Source organism: Bufo bufo, chromosome 4 (assembly GCF_905171765.1).
Source record: "Bufo bufo chromosome 4, aBufBuf1.1, whole genome shotgun sequence".
In the NCBI taxonomy this organism is placed as follows: Eukaryota; Metazoa; Chordata; class Amphibia; order Anura; family Bufonidae; genus Bufo; species Bufo bufo.
Window position 1 is genome coordinate 406,656,174 of NC_053392.1, and position 15,496 is coordinate 406,671,669.

General features: G+C 45.5%; 1 protein-coding gene across 5 annotated transcripts in view; it reads left to right on the forward strand.

Annotated features, from left to right (window-relative positions):
- QKI (QKI, KH domain containing RNA binding) overlaps positions 1-15,496 on the forward strand; it is a 188,080-nt gene that overhangs the window by 120,258 nt on the left and 52,326 nt on the right. For all 5 annotated transcript variants that reach the window (XR_005778434.1, XM_040429286.1, XM_040429287.1 and 2 more), the window contains exon 4: positions 13,317-13,460. Coding sequence is in view for 4 of the 5 variants with exons in the window: in XM_040429286.1 (XP_040285220.1) it covers positions 13,317-13,460 (144 nt within the window). In the remaining variant the exon portion in view is untranslated. The remainder of the gene's footprint in view (positions 1-13,316; positions 13,461-15,496) is intronic.

Below are 15,496 nucleotides of genomic sequence, written 5' to 3' on the forward strand. Positions count from 1 at the left end.
CAATGTAGCCCAAACATAGGTGGTGTAAATATTGTCATATTTGATTTCATTATAATACTACCATACATTTCACCTTATTTACATGACCGGATAGAGATTTGTTCAGTGCCATCCAGACTAATATATTGGACCTTACTGAACCTTAAACCAGTGATTTCATACAGGTTTTATTTTTGTCCAGTTCTGTATGAGGATGACTGGAAAATTGTGCTATTTTCTATTGGGTACAGTATTATATACATATTCTTTCCCAGATGCAAAGCAATATTTCTGTAATGTGCTACGTATGGCACCATCAACAAAAACACACCTCCCTAGTATGAGTCTAAATAAGCCCTCCTGGACAATGAAGATGGCACCCCATGTTCTTAAGTTTCAAAAAGAAATACACCATTCGTTTGTGCTGCAAAAATGAGCGTTTGTGCGGCAAAAATGAATGTTTGTGCCAGTTCGGTTCCTGAGATATTGCACGTTTTAATTCTTATGAAGCCCCGCCCACTTTACACCCCATGTTTTTAAATTTCAAAAAGAAATACACCATTCGTTTGTGCTGCAAAAATGAACGTTTGCGCCGCTTTGGTTTCCGAGATATTGCGCGCTTGATTTGCTGAGACCCCGCACACTTTCCACCCCATGTTTTTAAACCTGACCCTAGACCCCCCCAGGTGTGCTGTAGCTTGCTCCCCCCCCCCCCCCACAACTTTTTTTGGGGCACAAGCATATTTTTTTTTTTTTGCGTACGCTGACTGTGGCCGGGACTCTTAGCGTCTGGCCACTGTTAGCCCATCGCACACCCCACTGCTGATCAACTTTGGATGGTTGATCAGCGAGTTTGAATTTTTAATTTTTTTTTTATTTAAAAAAAAATTTGGGCCTTTTTTTAAAATTTTTTTATTTTTTTGTCTGTTAGGTTTAGGATAAGTTCGCGAACACCCGTCCCCCCACACACACGCACACCAAATAAAGTTTATCATGCGCGCACCCACACTCCCCTATGGCCCGCCGGATGTTCTCGGCTGAGGAGGCATACGCCCAGCTTGCCTCCGAGTCCGAGAGCCCCAGTGAGGACGAGGATGACCCCACTTTCCTTTTGTCATCCGCGTCCTCTTCCTCATCTAGCGATGATGATGAAACCCCAAGGCGGCGGAGACCCCCCGTGCGGAGTAAGGGGACCGAGATGCTAGGGACCCTGGGGCTCGTATTAGTTTTCCGACCCACCAGTTAAGTCTACCGGAGCCCCCTACCAGTGAACTTGTCTGGTATACCCCAGAGCGTTTTGAGTCCGTTATTCCTGATTTTGTAGGCCAACCAGGAATCCAGATTTCCACAGTGGGCTTCACTGAATACGACTACTTTAGTCTTTTTTTCAGTGACCACTTCGTGAATCTGATGTTGGCGCAGACGAACCTGTACGCCCAACAGTTCCTTGCTCAACACCCGGGCTCCTTTTTGGCTAGGCCCGGTGGCTGGACTCCGGTCTGTGCAGCCAAGATGAGGACGTTTTGGGGCCTCGTGCTGTATATGGGCCTAGTCAAGAAACCTAGTGTCAGGCATTACTGGAGTGGGGACGTCCTCTACCAGACCCCACTTTACAGTACAGCCATGACACGTTTGTCATCCAGAAATGCCTGCATTATGCAGATAATGCAGCATGTCCCCCCAAGGTGATCCTGCCTATGACCGCCTGTACAAAATCAGGCCGGTCATCGATCACTTTGGGGCCAAATTCTTGCAGGCCTATGTACCTGGAAGGGAGGTCGCAGTTGATAAGTCTCTCATTGCTTTCAAGGGGAGACTCATTTTCCATCCAGTATGTTCCCTCTAAGCGGGCGAGGTATGGCGTGAAGATGTACAAACTTTGCGAGAGTACCTCGGGGTACACTTACAAGTTTCGTGTGTACGAGGGGCGAGATTCCCGTATTCAACCCCCAGAATGTCCCCCCACTCTGGGTGTTAGCGGGAAACTTGTGTGGGACCTTATGCAACCACTGCTAGATAAGGGTTACCACCTGTACGTGGATAACTTTTTTACTAGTATCCCCTTGTTCCAGTCCCTCGCCGCCAGATCCACGTCTGCTTGTGGGACCGTGCGGGAAAAATCAACGCAGCCTCCCTACCCATCCCCTCCAGGTACCTATCCCCAGGGGTGCGACCCGTGCCCTTACCAGTGAAAACCTGTTGCTGGTCAGATATAAGTACAAGAGGGATGTCCTTGTACTGTCCACAATTCACGGTAACTGCATCACCCCTGTCCCTGTGCGAGGTACCGCGGCAACGGTCCTCAAGCCGTATTGCATCGTCGACTGCAATCGGTATATGGGAGGAGTTTATCTATCTGATCAAGTCCTCAAGCCATAAAAACGCCATGCGCAAAACCCGGGCATGGTACAAAAAAGTTGGGGTCTGCTTGGTGCAGGTTGCCTTGTACAACTCTTTTGTGCTGTCCCGGAGCGCTGGCAACACAGGGACATTCCTTCAGTTCTATGAGGCAGTCCTCAAGAACCTGATCTTTTCTGACCGGGAAAGAGCAGGCCGGAGTATCTCGGGAACTGGAGGCGCCCGGATAGTCCCTGGCCAACACTTTCCAGGTGTGGTCCCCCATACTGGAAATAAGGGACGGACCCAAAAAAGGTGCAGAGTGTATCACAGGAAGGGGATACGGAAGGACACCACTACTCAGTGTGACACGTGCCCCGATCATCTGGGCCTCTGCATTATTGGTTGCTTCAGGGAGTACCACACTTTCATGGAGTACTAAATTTATGTTCCCCTTCCCCAATTTAGCCACTGACAATCGGATAAAAAACTATGGTTCTAAGACTTGAGACACTAAAACGGGAAAAAAAAAAAGATTTCAAAAATATTAAGTTAAAATAAAATAAAAAAAGTTGGCATATAGGGTATCGTCGCGTCTGTAAGAATCTGCTCTATAAAAATACCCCATGACCTAACCCCTCAGATGAACATGGTCAAAAAAGAAAAGAAAAACGGTGCAACGGTGATGTAAGGTGACAAAAAAAACTTTTTTTTGCACAGTTTTTATTTTATTTTTTGACCGTGTTCATCTGAGGGGTTAGGTCATGGGGTATTTTTATACCGCAGATTCTTACGGACGCGGCGATCCCTAATATGTCTACTTTTTTTATTTATTTTAGTTAAAAAAAATATTTTTGAAAAAATATGTTTTTAGTTTTAGTGTCAAGTCTGAGAACCATAGTTTTTTATCCGATTGTCAGTGGCTAAATTGGGGAAGGGGAACATAAATTTTGTACCCCATGGAAGCGTGGTACTCCCTGAAGCAACCAATAATGCAGAGGCCCGGATGATCGGGGCATGTGTCACACTGAGTAGTGGTGTCCTTCCGTATCCCCTTCCTGTGACATACTCTGCACCTTTTTTGTGTCCGTCTCTTCTTTTCAGTATGGGGGACCACACCTGGAAAGTGTTGGCCAGGGACGATCCGGGCGCCTCCAGTTCCCGAGGTACTCCGGCCTGCTCTTTCCCGGTCAGAAAAGATCAGGTTCTTGAGGACTGCCTCATAGAACTGAAGGAATGTTCCTGTGTTGCCAGCGCTCCGGGACAGCACAAAAGAGTTGTACAAGGCAACCTTCACCAAGCAGACCACAACTTTTTTGTACCATGTCCGGGTTTTGCGCATGGCGTTATATGGCTTAAGGACTTGATCAGATAGATAAACTCCTCCCATATACCGATTTGCAGTCGACGATGCAATCGGGCTTGAGGACCGTTGCCGCAGTACCTCGCACAGGGACAGGGGTGATTGTCGTTACTGTGAATTGTGGACAGTACAAGGACATCCCTCTTTTCCTTAAATCTGGCCAGCAACAGGTTTCCACTGGTAAGGGCACGGGTCGCACCTCCTGGGGACAGGTACCTGGAGGGGGTGGGTAGGGAGGCTGCGTTGATTTTTTCACACGGTCCCACAAGCGGACGTGGATCTGGTGGCGAGGGACTGGAACAAGGGGATACTAGTATAAAAGTTATCCACGTTACAGATGGTAACCCTTATCTAGCAGTGGGTGCATAAGTTCCCAATCAAGTTTCCCGCTAACACCCAGAGTGGGGGGACATTCTGGGGGTTGAATACGGGAATCTCGCCCCTCGTACACATGAAACTTGTAAGTGTACACTGAGGTACTCTCGCAAAGTTTGTACAGCTTCACGCCATACCTCGCCCGCTTAGAGGGAACATACTGGACGGAAAATGAGTCTCCCCTTGAAAGCAATGAGAGACTTATCAACCGCGACCTCCCTTCCAGTTACATAGGCCTGTACAAATTTGGCCCCAAAGTGATCGAAGACCGGCCTGATTTTGTACAGGCGGTCATAGGCAGGATCACCTTGGGGGGGGACATGCTGCATTATCTGCAGGCATTTCCAGATGGCCTCAAACCGGGTACGTGTCATGGCCGTACTGTAAAGTGGGATCTGGTACAGGACGTCCCCACTCCAGTAATGCCTGACACTAGGTTTCTTGACTATGCCCATATGCAGCACGAGGCCCCAAAACGTCCTCATCTTGGCTGCACAGCCACCGGGCCTAGCCAAAAAGGAGCCCGGGTGTTGAGCAATGAACTGTTGGGCGTACAGGTTCGTCTGCTCCAACATCAGAGTCACAAAGTGGTCACTGAAAAAAAGACTAAAGTAGTCGTATTCAGTGAAGCCCACTGTGGAAATCTGGATTCCTGGTTGGCCTACAAAATCAGGAATCACAGGCTCAAAATGCTCTGGGGTATACCAGATAAGTTCACCGGTAGGGGGCTCCGGTGGACTTAACTGGTGGGCCGGAAAACTAGTACGAGCCCCAGAGCTTCTCGTACTAGTGTGGGCCACAGGGTCCCTAGCATGGCGGCCCCCTTGCTCCGCCTGGCGGTGTCTCCACCGCCTTGGGGTCTCATCATCGCTAGATGATGAGGAGGACGCAGATGATAAAAGGAAAGTGGGGTCATCCTCGTCCTCACTGGGGCTCTCGGACTTGGAGGCAAGCTGGGCGTATGCCTCCTCAGCCGAGAACATCCGGTGGGCCATAGGGGAGTGTGTGTGTGCGTGATAAACTTTATTTGGTGTGCGTGTGTGTGGGGGGATGGGTGTTTGCGAACTTATCCTAAACCTACACGAATGGTGTATTTCTTTTAGAAATGTAAAAACATGGGGTGGAAAGTGGGAGGGGTTTCAGCAAATCAAGCGCGCAATATCTCGGAAACCAAAGTGGTGCAAACGTTCATTTTTGTAGCACAAACGCAGCACAAACAAATAGTGTACCGTATTTATCGGCGTATAACACACACTTTTTCCCCCTGAAAATAGGGGGCAAATCATGTATGCGTGTTATACGCCGATATTCATTGCGCTGTATGAGCCGGGAGAGAGGAGGGGCTGGAGTCCGTAACTAGGGGCGGGGCCCGGTGCAGTCACTGTACTCTTACACCGGGCCCCGCCGCTCACCAAAGTATTTATAAACGTGAATCCTTATCCTGTTATTAAGCTGCCCTCTCCCATGTTCCCATGTCCCCCCTGTATCCCCATAGCACTTACTTAAGCTTCAATAGCAGGCAGAGCGGACGGCAGCAGTAACGTCACTCACTGACGTTGAGCGCCTGCTCCGCCCCCTTTATGAATGAAGCAGGCGGAGCAGACGCGCAACGTCAGTGAGTGACGTTACTGGTGCCATCCGCTCTGCCTGCTATGGAAGCGTGTGAATCGTAAGTGCTGTGGGGATACAGGGGAACATGGGAAAATGGGAGAGGGCAGCTTAATAACAGGATAAGGATTCACGTTTATAAATACTTCGGTGAGCAGAGGCCCGGTGTATTGGGGGACACTGTTATGAGGGGGATCTGTGGATGACATATAGCAGTGTCATCCACAGATCCCCCCCCCCATAACAGTTCCATCCACAGATCCCCCCCACCCCATAGCAGTACAATTTGAAATGGACACTGTTATGAGGGGGATCTGTGGAATTTCCCTTAAAATGAAGGGTGCGTGTTATACGCCAGTGCGTGTTATACGCCGATAAATACGGTATTTCTTTTTGACATTTAAGAACATGGGGTGGAAAGTGGGCGGGGCTTCATCATAAAAATCTAACGCGCAATATCTCAGGAACCGAACCGGCACAAACACTCATTATTGCGGCACAAACCAGCACAAACGCAGCACAAACGAATGGTGTATTTCTTTTTGAAATTTAAGAACATGGGGTGCCAACTTCACACCGGTTTCACAACCAGTTAATTGAAAGCGGGACTTGTCTCTGATTGTCTTTCGGCTTATCACACATTTGGATTGAACCTGGTTAATTGTAAGCAGTTCACCATTTTTGTACAGCTAAGGCTACTTTCACACTTGCGGCAGAGTGATCCGGCAAGCAGTTTCTTCTATTGATTTATGCAGAGTTCTGTGAAAAGTTAGTGATCATTTAAAGGAAGTAATTACGTCAAAGTGAGCTGTGCCCGTCTGATCACTTGTGTATGCCAGCTGTATTCTACAGCTATCTCAGTAGGAGATAGTTGATCTCTGCTATGTAACCTGTTAGATGCCCATGGTATCCTACTTATTAGACAGATGGAAAGGGATCTTTGTCACCCCATTTCCCTTTTATGAGGTGCCAGTGAGTTAGTACACCTTTTAGGCCATTGAAGAGGCAAGTACAAATATACATAGTCAGGTCCATAAATATTGGGACATCTACACAATTCTAACATTTTTGTCTCTGTACACCACCACAATGGATTTGAAATAAAACAAACAAGATGTGCTTTAACTGCAGACTGTCAGCTTTAATTTGAGGGTATTTACATCCAAATCAGGTGAACGGTGTAGGAATTACAACAGTTGGCATATGTGCCTCCCACTTGTTAAGGAACCAAAAGTAATGGGACAGAATAATCATAAATCAAACTTTCACTTTTTAATACTTGGTTGCAAATCCTTTGCAGTCAATTACAGCCTGAAGTCTGGAACGCATAGACATCACCAGACGCTGGGTTTCATCCCTGGTGATGCTCTGCCAGGCCTCTACTGCAACTGTCATCAGTTCCTGCCTGTTCTTGGTGCATTTTCCCTTCAGTTTTGTCTTCAGCAAGTGAAATGCATGCTCAATCGGATTCAGGTCAGGTGATTGACTTGGCCATTGCATAACATTCCACTTCTTTCCCTTAAAAAAAACTCTTTGGTTCCTTTTGCAGTATGCTTTGGGTCATTGTCCATCTGCACTATGAAGCGCCGTCCAATGAGTTCTGAAGCATTTGGCTGTATATGAGCAGATAATATTGCCCGAAACACTTCAGAATTCATCCTGCTGCTTTTGTCAGCAGTCACATCATCAATAAATACAAGAGAACCAGTTCCATTGGCAGCCACACATGCCCACGCCATGACACTACCACCACCATGCTTCACTGATGAGATTGTATGCTTAGGATCATGAGCAGTTCCTTTCCTTCTCCATACTCTTCTCTTCCCATCACTCTTCCCATACTCTTCTCTTCCCATCACCATAGGATGATGTTCCAGAATTGTGAAGGCTTCTTTAGGCTACTTTCACACTAGCGTTCGGAGCGGATCCGTCTGATGTTTCATCAGACGGATCCGCTCCTATAATGCAGACGTTTGCATCCGTTCAGAACGGATCCGTCTGCATTATAACTTAGAAAATTTTCTAAGTCTGAAAGTAGCCTGAGCGGATCCGTTCAGACTTTACATTGAAAGTCAATGGGGAACGGATCCGCTTGAAGATTGAGCCATATGGTGTCATCTTCAAGCGGATCCGTCCCCATTGACTTCCATTATAAGTCTGGACGGATCCGCTCGCCTCCGCACGGCCAGGCGGACACCCGAACGCTGCAAGCAGCGTTCAGGTGTCCGCTCACTGAGCGCTGGCAGGCGGATGCATTCTCAGTGGATCCGCCTCCACTGAGAATGCATTGGGGCCGGACGGCTGCGTTCAGGACCGCTCGTGAGCCCCTTCAAACGGAGCTCACGAGCGGACACCTGAACGCAGGTGTGAAAGTAGCCTTAGATGTCGTTTGGCAAACTCTAATCTGGCCTTCCTGTTTTTGAGGCTCACCAGTTGTTTACATCTTGTGGTGAACCCTCTGTATTCACTTTGGTGAGGTAACATAGCAACATAGTACATAAGGCCGAAAAAAGACATCTGTCCATCCAGTTCGGCCTGTTATCCTGCAAGTTGATCCAGAGGAAGGCAAAAAAAAAACCCTGTGAGGTAGAAGCCAATTTTCCCCACTTTAAGGGAATAAAAAATTCCTTCCCGACTCCAATCAGGCAATCAGAATAACTCCCTGGATCAACGACCCCTCTCTAGTAGCTATAGTCTGTAATATTATTACACTTCAGAAATACATCCAGGCCCCTCTTGAATTCCTTTATTGTACTCCCCATCACCACCTCCTCAGGTAGAGAGTTCCATAGTCTCACTGCTCTTACCGTAAAGAATCCTTTTCTATGTTTGTGTACAAACGTTCTTTCCTCCAGACGCAGAGGATGTCCCCTCGTCAGTCACAGTCCTGGGGATAAATAGATGATGGGATAGATCTCTGTACTGACCCCTGATATATTTATACATATTAATTAGATCTCCCCTCAGTCGTCTTTTTTCTAAAGTGAATAGCCCTAATTTTGATAATCTTTTAGGGTACTGTAGTTGCCCCATTCCAGTTATTACTTTAGTTGCCCTCCTCTGGACCTTCTCCAGCTCTGCTATGTCTGCCTTGTTTACAGCAGCCCAGAACTGTACACAGTACTCCATGTGTGGTCTGACTAGCGATTTGTAAAGTGGTAGGGCTATGTTCTTATCACGGGCATCTATGCCCCTTCTGATGCAACCCATTATCTTATTGGCCTTGGCAGCAGCTGCCTGACACTGGTTTTTTCAGCTTAGTTTGCTGTTTATTAAAATTCCTAGATCCTTTCCATGTCAGTGTTACCGAGTGTTTTACCATTTAGTATGTACGGGTGACTTGCATTATTCCTTCCCATGTGCATAACTTTACATTTGTCAGTGTTAAACCTCATCTGCCACTTATCTGCCCAAGCCTCCAATCTATCCAGATCCCTCTGTAGTAGTATACTGTCCTCTTCAGTGTAAATTACTTTACACAGTTTAGAAGACACAGGTCTTCTCTTGATTGTTGACTTTGACACACATACACCTACCTCCTGAAGAGTGTTCTTGATCTGGCCAACTGTTGTGAAGGGTGTTTTTTTTTTTCACCAGGGAAAGAATTATTTGGTCATCCTCCACAGTTGTTTTCTGTGGTCTTCCGGGTCTTTTAGTGTTTCTGAGCTCACCGGTGCGTTCCTTCTTTTTAAGAATGTTCCAAACAGTTGATTTGGCCACGCCTAATGTTTTTGCTATCTCTCTGATGGGTTTGTTTTGTTTTTTTAGCCTAATGATGGCTTGCTTCACTGATAGTGACAGCTCTTTGGATCTCATCTTGAGAGTTGACAGCAATAGATTCCAAATGCAAATAGACTTGAAATGAACTCTGGACCTTTTATCTGCTCATTGTAATTGGGATAATGAGGAAATAAAACACACCTGGTCATGGAACAGCTGAGAAACCAATTGTCTCATTACTTTTTGTCCCTTAACAAGTGGGAGGCACATATGCAAACTGTTGTAATTCCTACACCGTTCACCTGATTTGGATGTAAATACCGAGCATTGGACTACACGGTCCAGGCGTCCATCACCGGTAAGATCTACCCTGTTACTTTTGCCTAATGGCATATTATTAGACCTCAGGCACACCGCCGTGGTTTCAACACAGTGTATGTTTCTGGTCATTTACACTTTTGCGCCATCTTAAGGGCCAAAGTGGATCTGACCTACAGGTGACCTATTTGACTAGGTCCCTTGCCATTGTTTGTTTATGTTTATGTGGTTTGTCTGGTAGGGGCTCTTTATTCCCAGTTATTAATCATCCTAATAAACTATAGGTTTTAATACGTTACTGCCCCTTTTCTTACATATTTCCGCTTTACAGAGCAGTACTCCCCGGAGGGGTGCTTGTGCACCTTTTCCTTCTAGGGACCACCCCTCCTTTTTTTCTATTGGATGTAAATACCCTCAAATTAAAGCTGACAGTCTGCAGTTAAAGCACATCTTGTTCGTTTCATTTCAAATCCATTGTGGTGGTGTATAGAGCCAAAAATGTTAGAATTGTGTCGATGTCCCAATATTTATGGACCTGACTGTAATACTCTGCAGTAGTCAAATATTGCTGTGTATTATAGGAGCAGTCGCTCATATATGGTCAAGTCCCCTAGTGGGGCTAAATTAAAATGTGAGAAAATAAAAAAATAAATACACATCATTGTTATTGCTGCATAACGTTATAATGTTACTTAAAGGGTTTCTATCACTTCGTATGACATAATTAGCTGTCAGACACTAGCGATCTGCTAGTGTCTGCTCTGGCCAACCATCCTACTATAATCACTTGTGGGGCAGCGGTTTTGCTAAAAAACTAACTTTTATAAATATGCTAATGAGCCTCTAGGTGCTATGTGGGCGTCATTAGCACCTAGATGCTCCGTCTACCTTCATACACAGCTGCCGCCCAGCGCGTCCCTCCAGCCCGCCCATGTCCTCCTCCGTGTGACGCAGCGGACGAGTTCTCGCGCATGCGCCTTGCGCGGCTGTATTCGGCGCATTTGAGATCTCAGCTCGGAGCGGTCAGACATTCAATGCGCATGCGCCGAATACAGCCGCGCATGCGCATTAAATGTCTGACCGCTCCGAGCTGAGATCTCAAATGCGCCGAATACAGCCGCGCACGGCGCATGCGCGAGAACTCGTCCGCTGCGTCACACGGAGGAGGACATGGGCGGGCTGGAGGGACGCGCTGGGCGGCGGCTGTGTATGAAGGTAGACGGAGCCTCTAGGTGCTAATGACGCCCACATAGCACCTAGAGGCTCATTAGCATATTTATAAAAGTTAGTTTTTTAGCAAAACCGCTGCCCCACAAGTGATTATAGTAGGATGGTTGGCCAGAGCAGACACTAGCAGATCGCTAGAGTCTGAGAGCTAATTATGTCATACCAAGTGATAGAAACCCTTTAAACATCACAGTGCCGTTAAAAAAAAAATGGCAGAATCGCTTAATTTTTTTTATTTCTCCTGCCTCCCACGGGTAATCTGCAACATTGTGCAGTGCTAGCAAAGTGGATGAGATTTTAACAAATCCCATCTACACTCTGCAAAGGGAAAAATCTGCATTGACCTGGATTGCACTCTGCAGCATGTCAATTTCTGCTGTGGATTTCCACCATGGTTTTTCACCCTTTGCAATGCAGGGGGTGAAAGAATCCAGTGCTATTTCCATGGCAAAATCCACCAAAGACTTGTGTATTTTATGTACCATGTGGACAAGTCTTGCGTACACAAGAATGGTACCAATAAAAACATCAATTTATCCTGTGCAAGCGCTAACACAGCTGTCAGCAGAAAAATGTCCCCCAAAAAGTTGTCTCCCAGAATATAATGACCTACTAACAAGTTTCTCTAAATTTGTTATAGACATAATTGTATTTGACTTGCTTAATAAAGAGCACATCTCTCATATTTAGTGAACGCTCAAAAAACAAAACCACAACAATTGCAGAATTGTTCCATTTCTCCACCACAAAAATGTTCTCAATAGTACCTGGAAATTATATACAACCCGTCCCAAAAGAAAGAGACCCCTACCCAACACTATTCAGACAGAAAAATAAAGTTATGGCACTTTGAAGGTGTTGATGCATGAACATACAAATTGCCACATCCTGGAGGCCATCATAAAAGCGGTTGCTCATCGTCATATCTGAGCTGGAATAGTTTTCAAATTCGGTCACATCTGCCAAATCTATTAACAGGCCTGTGACTTCAGACTAAGGCTACATGCACACGACCGTATGTGTTTTGTGGTCCTCAAAAAAAAGATGACGTTCTGTATGGCATCATTTTTTTTATTTTTATTTTTGCGGATCCATTGTAATAATGCCTATCCTTGTCCGCAAACTAGAAAAAAATAGGACCTGCACAATTTTTTTTTGCGGGGGAACTAACATACTGATGCGGACAGAACACGGTGTGCTGTCCTCATTTTTTACGGACCCATTTAAATGGATCCTATCCGCAAAACCAAAAACGGAACGGACACGGAAACAAACAACGTTTGTGTGCATGTAGCCTTAGACTGTTCCATATATGTGACACTAGTTTGAGTGTATCTGCCCCATATTACGGCGATTCTACAAAGAAATGACAAGGAGGAAATGCAGGAATAATACTGGAAATTTCACTTTGACAAGCTGAGTAAGCAAACCTGTCCAACACATGTCTCTTGGCAGCAAATAATTAAACTGTGACTGTGCACATTGTGATTCAGCTCCTGGACTGTATCGTTTAGTAAAGCTTACCTGTAACTTCAAATCTCTGCTGTTTCCTAAATAAATCCGATTTTGCAGCCTCTCACCGAGGAACCATGCTAAAAGGAAATGCACCTAATGGCCTGCAATGGGGACTCTAGGGAAGAGCGGACATTTGTAATGAGCGTGATTCAAGCCATAGCGATCAATAGTGACCACACAGACCAATCACTTCACATCAAATAAGGCATGTCTTGTTTAGATGAAAGTTGTCTCATCTTCTGTCTGCTGAGGGTGTAGATGAAGGCGGCTTTCTAGGGGAATCTGTTGAGTAGTATGTCACCTGCACAACAGTTTTTATTTTCATAAAAATCAACAGGAGGCTGTTTTAATATGTTGGGTGCAGTCACTGAATACGATATTCAGTGTTTTGCTTCTTGTGAATGGTTTGTACATGGGGAAGACTAGGACTATACAGTGGTTCTTTACCACATGTTCTTATAAATACAGTACTACTTTGACTATGGTCAGGGATGTCAGGTGATATTGATATGTGGCAGTATCACTTCTGGTTGTGCCAAGCATTTGACTTTCTAAAAATGGATGTGCATGCTTCCTTTACCTTATGGGACTACACCCACTGAATGTCATTTTAACAAAGGGAGGCCTTTCAAGAGGGGTTGTACTTGAATTCGTCTGACAAGATATACATACCTAATATTTGGATACTGATGCTATTAAGACAAGTGCTACAAACAACATGTAGTGTTTTTAAAATGTAATGTAATTTTTTTTAATGGACCTTTTTTTCTTAAGTGGCTGTAAACTAATTTCTCGCCTGCTGCTTTACATTTGTTCCCAAGTTAGGACATAGTCTGAGTCACAGTTTTCCTAATACATTTCACTTTGCTTCCAGGAGGAACAAAATAGAGGAAAGCCAAACTGGGAGCATCTGAATGAAGACCTGCATGTACTGATCACAGTAGAAGATGCCCAAAACCGAGCAGAAATTAAATTGAGAAGAGCAGTGGAAGAAGTGAAAAAGTTATTGGTTCCTGCAGTAAGTACCTTGTTGTCTTTTATACTTCCCAATATATTAAAACCTTCTGCTGTGCTCTATCAGTTTGGTTATTGGCCAGTCTGCCCATGCACCAGTGTGGCCAGTGACAGGATTCTTGCCCTCAACTGTGGTTGGATTCTTAGATTTTTGTGCTGAAATTTCTTTCTTTGCGTCACAGTTTAAAGGAAACTTTTTGGCCATCAAACAGACTGTATGTAGTGGTAGAGCTGTAAACAGCAGTGCAGTCATGGCCAGTGATTCTGAAAGACTTCAGCGCTGCCCCATCAGGCTGGTATGGATTTATATACTTCTCACCAAATTATTAATCAAAGGGAAATAAAGAGATGTTAAAAAGAGTATGCAGGGAGTTCTGATATTGATGACCTACCAAGATCATAGGCTCGATTTTGATTGGTGTTGTCCGACTCCCAACACCCCCGCCAATCAGCTGTTTGAAAAGGCCGCTGAGCACATCTCCACAGTGTACTAAGCTCCAGTGATCTCCTCTTTCTATGCCAGTGACATCACTTTTGATTGTCTGATAACTTATTTGCCGTACAGTCCATTCGATTAAATGGACTTGAGATGCAATGCCTAGCACAGCCGCTATACATTGAAAACTCTGTGATTGGTATGCTGTGTGGAGGGGAGTGCCTTTTCAAAGTTCAAACTACTGATTGTTAGGGCTACCATGTGTTGAACCAAATACTGATGACCTCTCCTAAGGCCTCTTTCACACGGGCGTTGCGGAAAAATGTGCGGGTGCGTTGCGGGAACACCCGCGATTTTTCCGCGCGAGTGCAAAACATTGTAATGCGTTTTGCACTCGCGTGAGAAAAATCGTGCGTGTTTGGTACCCAAACCCGAACTTCGGGCTTGGGATCGGTGTTCTGTAAATAGTATTATTTTCCCTTATAACATGGTTATAAGGGAAAATAATAGCATTCTGAATACAGAATGCGAAGTAAAACAGGGCTGGAGGGGGTTAAAAAAAATAAAAAATCATTTAACTCACTTTAATCCACTTGCTCGCGATGCCGGGCATCTCCGTCTGACTCTTTTACTGTATAGGACCTGTGGAGAGCATTAACTATAGTTTAAGGACCTGGGATGACGTCACTCTGGTCATCACATGGTACGTCACATGATCTTTTACCATGGTGAATCACCATGGTAAAAGATCATGTGACGTACCATGTCTCCTAGCAACCGTGCGTGAAAATCGCACCGCATCCGCACTTGCTTGCGGATGCTTGCGATTTTCACGCAACCCCATTCATTTCTATGGGGCCTGCGTTACGTGAAAAACGCACAAAGAGGAGCATGCTGCGATTTTCACGCAACGCAAAAGTGATGCGTGAAAATCACCGCTCGTGTGCACAGCCCCATAGAAATGAATGGGTCAGTATTCAGTGCGGGTGCAATGCGTTCACCTCCCGTTCACCTCCCGCATCGCATCCGCGCGGAATACTCGCTCGTGTGAAAGGGGCCTAAAGAAAGGCCATCATTATTGAAATCGAGGAAAACCTCTTTAACAGAGGCATGATTGGAATTCTAAACTTGTTAAACATGTGACCACTGCAGCCAGTAACTGGCCTGTGATTGGCTGCAGTGGTCAGGTGTTTTCAACGTGATGTCAACTCTGCAGCCAGGTAAATAGAGATCCACCAAAGGAACCAGAGTGGTGGCATGGGGTCTGCCAGCTTAGTACTTATCAGTTCTTTCAGTCTGATCAATGCCTACTGTCGTACACACCTTTTTGATGCCCAAAAACTGAACAATGGTTTCCTTTAAATGCAGTTCACAATGGTCCCCCATTTGAATGTTCAAATAAAGCCCCAACCTTTGAAGTTGCAATATATGTCTTTCTAAGGAATGGTTTTAGCGGTAATGCGGACATTGGGAATGCCCTCTCAGTGGTCTGGTGATGGGACTTCTGATTGCCATTCCTTGTAGACTTGTAGATTTTTCTTGAGTTTTTTCTCCTGGTAAAGGTGAGTAGGGGCTGGTTATGATCCCACTACATTAGGGAATTG